At 40.9% G+C, this 5,763-nt stretch overlaps 1 protein-coding gene across 1 annotated transcript; it reads right to left on the bottom strand.

The window, feature by feature from the left end:
* Nucleotides 1-1,653: 1,653 nt before the first annotated feature.
* On the bottom strand, nucleotides 1,654-4,386 carry LOC140734016 (probable G-protein coupled receptor 139). The gene is made up of 2 exons (XM_073057595.1): nucleotides 4,320-4,386; nucleotides 1,654-2,552 (listed from the first exon to the last, which is right to left on the bottom strand). The coding sequence occupies exons 1-2, from the start codon at nucleotides 4,384-4,386 to the stop codon at nucleotides 1,654-1,656; spliced, it is 966 nt and encodes a 321-aa protein (XP_072913696.1).
* Nucleotides 4,387-5,763: the final 1,377 nt, after the last annotated feature.

The raw sequence follows: 5,763 nt of genomic DNA, 5'->3' as shown, positions 1-5,763 counted from the left end.
TATGAAAACTTAAATTTGGCTAAATTACGCAAGACAGGACGATGACCCTGTCTAACAGAGGAAGTAAAAAAAAACTTAATTTTCAGGGTAGCAATATTCACTTCTGAGCAACACCCATAAAATGCTAGAAGAATTCATCCGGCCAGGCAACATTTAGGAAAATAGTAATCGGTCGAACTTACGGGCTGAGACACGTCATCATGTCTAAATGAAGGGTTTTGGCCCGAAACAACACAAGTTGCTTTTTACCACAGATGCTGCCTGGCCGACGGTGTTCTTCCAGCATTGTGTGTGTGTGTGTTGCTTTGATTTCCAGCAGTTGCGGATTTTCTCTTGGTTGAATATTCACTTCTTACCGCGCTTTATTAATGCAGTCTGGTCCTAAGGAGCGAAGATATAACAGAGCAACTTATTCCAGCGTGTATTTCAGAAACAATACTTTTCAAACAGAGCACAAATTAGGAAACGATAGTAGGATGAAGAGGATTAAATAGCAGGGCTTACTACATGCATAAGATTTCAAGTTACACATGTTGATGCACATCAAACACACACACACACACACACACACACACACACACACTCTCTCTCTCACACACACACACACACACACACACACACACACACACACACACACACACACACACACACACACACACACACACACACACACACACACACACACACTCTCTTCCACTAATATAGAGTTTCCCATATTGCCCAATAACTCAATGTTCAATTACTTTCACCCGCTGCTATCCTTCCATTTCACTATGTCTTCTCATTTTGTGCCATGGTTCCACACAAAAGCAAATAGGCTACAAGCTGGAGGAACTAAACTATACTGGACGCTGCAATAAGAAAATACTGGAGTGTCGTCTCTTGATATGTATGTTGATCCACTGCCAACAACTTCTTGGATTGTCGATATAGAATGTGTTCCATTGGTGATTTGGGATAGAGGAGCGTGGTTCATTTTTTGTGCAGAGTCATCTCACATCGGGTGCCGAGTAGGTATTCACCGCCTTCAGGGATCATGTGTGGAGAACGATGGCCAAAATAAAATTTGGTTAGCATTTTCTACCCCTTGTGTATTTTGGGTAAAGGGCGCTACACTCTAGGACAGTGGAGGGATAATCAACTATCAATCTACTTTGGAAGCTCCAGAAAAGTATGTATGTTTCTGACCTACAGTCATCACATCTGAGTTGTGAGTTACGCGAAAGGAATCAATTTCCCCCTTCATTGCAGTTGCAGAGTATGTGCCTTCCGATAGAGGCTAAGAATCCGAAGACAATACCCATGGCAATGTTGATAGCTTCCAATGAATTTTAATTAAATGCAGCACAATCGAAGATTGTCGGCGGAAGATGTCTGACCTGAACGTTTGTGTGAAATGGGTCCCTGCAGACCTTGGATTTTGTCGACCGATTCAGTTGCCAGGTAATGAGTTAATCAAATATTAGGCACAACCAATGGAGCTGTTAGTAAGCCACAGATTTCGAGGAAATCGTTTGAATTAATCGATGGTCTTGGAACTGTGCGATGACAGAGAGACACCCTACCCACAACCACAACCTTCTTCAGAACATCGAATTGGATATCAGAATCTGGCAACAGTTTGTGTGCACCTCGACGACCTTATTGCCGAGCTTAGTGATTAATGAACCGAAACACTAAGCTGACTACACTTTGCACTGCGCTCTTCATCTCAGTCCTGAACTTGGATTGCGTTGCCACGTAAATAAATGTGTTGGTGCAGCAACTAAAATTACTCAGCAAACGCCCGACCTGCGAGAAGATATATTCAGTTTCGTTCGGTTCAGTTTCTGTCCCTGTGATCTGATAATAGATGAAGTTCAGAACAAATGTCAGCCACAGGAGAATAAAGTTGCCTGAGAGAGTGAGGAGTAAAACCATCGACCTCCTCCTGCTCTCCATCTCTGGATCGCTGCTGCTATCTCCATTATTCTGACCTCTCAGCCCTTTACGGATACGACTAGTCACTAATATGTGCCTGACTGTCAGAATGTTTAGCAGCAGAATTAGAGCAAAAGGAAGCAAGGGGGTTAAAATAGTATCCACCCAGTCAAACACCACCCATCCGGTCTCACTGAAGTAACTTGGCTTGGGAAAACAGAACCATGGTATATTGTCGATTATCTTTTTCGGTCCATATGTAAAGAAGATTGGAATATTTTTCAAACAGAATAAAGTTCCCGTTATTGCTAGAACCGCAGCCGCAGTTTTCCCGGTACAATATTTTGTTTTCATCTTCTGACAGGAAATAGCGACAAATCGATCAAAAGTGAATGTCACGGTGAACCAGACAGAGCAATCTGTGGATACGTAAGTCAGTACACGGATAATAGTACACATAGGGGTAAGATTAAGGAAGTTTCTCGGAAAATAATGATACTTGGTCTGATACAGAATAACCTCATTGACAATGACCAGTAGATCTGTCGCTGCCATGGCCACCAGGTATCGCGTGGTGCAGATGGAGAGGCCGCACTTTCCTCGAGAAAGGATTGCAATCGCCAGTACATTCACTGAAAATAAAAATAAAAAAAGAAGGGAACAGAATTGGAATTACTGAACAAACGTATTTGAGTATTTCTAATAAGCTTTCGGTATTATCAGCCAACTATCAGGCGGCATGTAATATTAAATACTTCAAAGGTATGTCACGCCAAAGGCACAGGGAACGTTTCTGCGACAAAACCCTGTGCTGGGAGTGACGATGGAGACGTTTGAGTGCAAGAGGCATGCTGTTTCGAGATTGAGATTATGAAAATTTTCTCAAATCAAGGTGCCTTATTTTTTTTAATACTGTTGAGTTCTAGTTCATTCGCATCTGATATCGGCTAACTTACAGACACATAGAAATGAGTGGATGTTACTGAAAAATAAAGCTGAGATAGAATATTAGCTTTAATTCTGTTGAATGATTAATAAACCCAAGAGAATCAAACACCTGTTCCTGCCTTGTATGTTATTAAATAGATGCAGGCGTGCGGTGTCAATGAACGGAGAAGGAAAGTGCTGCGGAGAACTCTCAGAAAGAGAGTTGGTACTTTTGCTGTCAGCTATAACATATTTAATAAACAAAATGTTGTGCCTTTAACTCCTACCGATCGTGCTTAGCAAGAATCCTGAAACCCAACATCTGAAGTGAGGTCAACATTATGCCCTCCAGCATCACTCCAAATATAATTCCGTAGTGAAAGAAAATTTCCAGAAATGAGCAATTAATTAATCTGGTTATACAGTTCAGTTAACAACTTACACTAAGTACAAGAATACAAGGGCGTATGACCCTAGTAATACAAGACATATTTAGCAGTTGTTTCGCTGCATTCCGTAAACACCGTTAAGAGCAATCGTTTTCTGATAATGAAATCTCGCCGCATAGTTCAGTTTAATCATTAACTTCGGTTTAGTAATTCGTCTAATGTTAAACTATTCCTAAAATATCTTTCAAGTACGTTGCCTATTCTGAACTCTGGTATAACAGCTGAAAAGTATCCTATAACAGTAATCACAACATAGTTAGCGATTCCATGAATTGCAAATGGAAATTTGTTTTAAGTTGACAGGATGTAGTGGGAGAGCAGTAATAATTTGGAATATATAACATATATATTTGATAGTGCCTATGCATATTAGCTATCTGAACCTCAACTAGTGTCTTACAGAACAGGATAACAAGTGCAAACCAAACTGGCGGGAAACAGTAGCGAGGTAAGTCTGCATGGTTCCTTGGGATTGACCCATTGATTACGGTCAACCTTGTCAACACCCTCATGGACGTTAAAGTCTTTGTCTCTTGAAATCCGTTTGCGTCATATTTCTGTAGCAAGGGTTACGATTTCATTCAGCTTTTTTGATAAAGAATTAAGATACATTTCATGATCTGAATCTGAGATGTTTATTTTTACCCATATTAGGATTTTAAAACCATGTTCTCGACAACCGCTCACATACCGACCAGAAAGGCCAAGCATCCTTCCATCTCAGGTATATGAAACTGCTGACTGTCCAGTGCTCGCAAGAATACATCGTTATTAGTTAAGAAAAAATAATTTACAGACAATCGGACAGTTGTGTTCCTATCTGGGCAGCAACAATTCCTTGGTCCTCCACTCTAAACTCCGCGAAAAAAAAGGCTAAAATCTCATAGGTGCTCTTGTCAGATTGCTTCAATTACAAGTTTCGTTTTCAGCGACTTAGGTATCCATTAAACATTTCAAAATCAACATGTGCCATTCTTTGTTTTACATTCAAAATCAATAAACTGTATTATTGCTCTTCTTTACCTGGAACTCCAATGATGGCAAAGACCAGGTACAATATTTTCTCCACACGGAAATATCTTTCCACCATTTTCTATGTGTACGATTATGCTGAAGGAAATCCAACAGAATGAAATTTCATAGTGGTATATTCACAAAGGTTTTTATGCTGATTGGATCTCCACGGGAATTCATTGCATCACCTTTCATTTACAGTACATGAAACAAACAAATTACGACACCCGAATCAAATCCCCGTTGCAATAAATTGCCTTAGATTCAAAAGAAATAAACATACTTGCAAAGGGCCTATCTATCAAGTGCGTGAAAACTGAAAGCGGCATTCATTCCCATCTTTCCAATAGATACATTTGTTAAGTATCGTCAGACACATCTCTGTATCTCATCTTTAGCCGTATTTTTCCTGCAATGACATTCATCCAGAAATGCTGTGCCCGGACTCATTCACGACATGATACATTTTTTGTCTCACGGTGGACGCTGTGGACATTCTGTTTCAACATGTATTGGAACATAAAAGTAATTGAATAGATCAAGCCCTGTTGAAAGCTAGTTTAAAAAAAACGATAAAGCAAACAGCAATGCTCGCAAAGAAAGTAATAGCATTTCAGAATAACTACGCAGTAAGGTGACAGTACTGTTCAAGTTCACTCAATCGCCTAATGCGAAATTGTGAACTTTTGGTTCTTTGTATCGGGAGATCGCACGGCTCCGAGCATCCAATCAGCTGATTCTATAGATCATGTTGATTATTAGTACGTATTGATTTCTTTGTCAATATCTTCCCACTCTCAGGCAATCGGTCGACCTGACAACGGTCCAGGTATAACGGACAGTACAGAGAGCGAATATATGCGGAACATAATTGAATAAGCAAACAATAACCAGTGAGCATTACGTCTGTTGGTTCTTGGGTATCGAGTAGCCCTTGAGAATAATGATACAGCGGCCAAACCACATCAGTAGCGAATGATAAATGACAGTAAAGTAATTGGAAGCACATCAGTCAACGAAGACCTTCAGACGCAAAAGGTTACTCGTACTCTCCCGTTAGCCCAACAACAACAACAATGATAAAGGCACAAAAAATGACGGACTGATGACCGAGGCAATGAGAAACGCACGGCTCTCCGTGCCCTCTATCCCCTGCAGCACAGCTTATTTTTCTCCTGCACACACCGCTCCCAACACCTCACTTGCGACTCCGGTGTGGCCGTAGCGAACAACCAACTAGGGCACAACAGACATACTGTTGACTGGGGGCGCATTGACTTATTCAATAAGTTGCAATTATCAATATTGGGACGCCATTGCAGTGCAGACGAAGGAGTTCATTCAAGTAGGGTGAAGCATTCTCTCTCTCTCTCTCATCTCTCTCTCTCTCTCTCTCTCTCTCTCTCTCTCTCTCTCTCTCTCTCTCTCTCTCTCTCTCTCTCTCTCTCTCTCT

This window comes from Hemitrygon akajei, chromosome 10, assembly GCF_048418815.1.
Source record: "Hemitrygon akajei chromosome 10, sHemAka1.3, whole genome shotgun sequence".
NCBI classification, from domain to species: domain Eukaryota; kingdom Metazoa; phylum Chordata; class Chondrichthyes; order Myliobatiformes; family Dasyatidae; genus Hemitrygon; species Hemitrygon akajei.
This window is presented reverse-complemented; position numbering and strand designations above follow the sequence as displayed.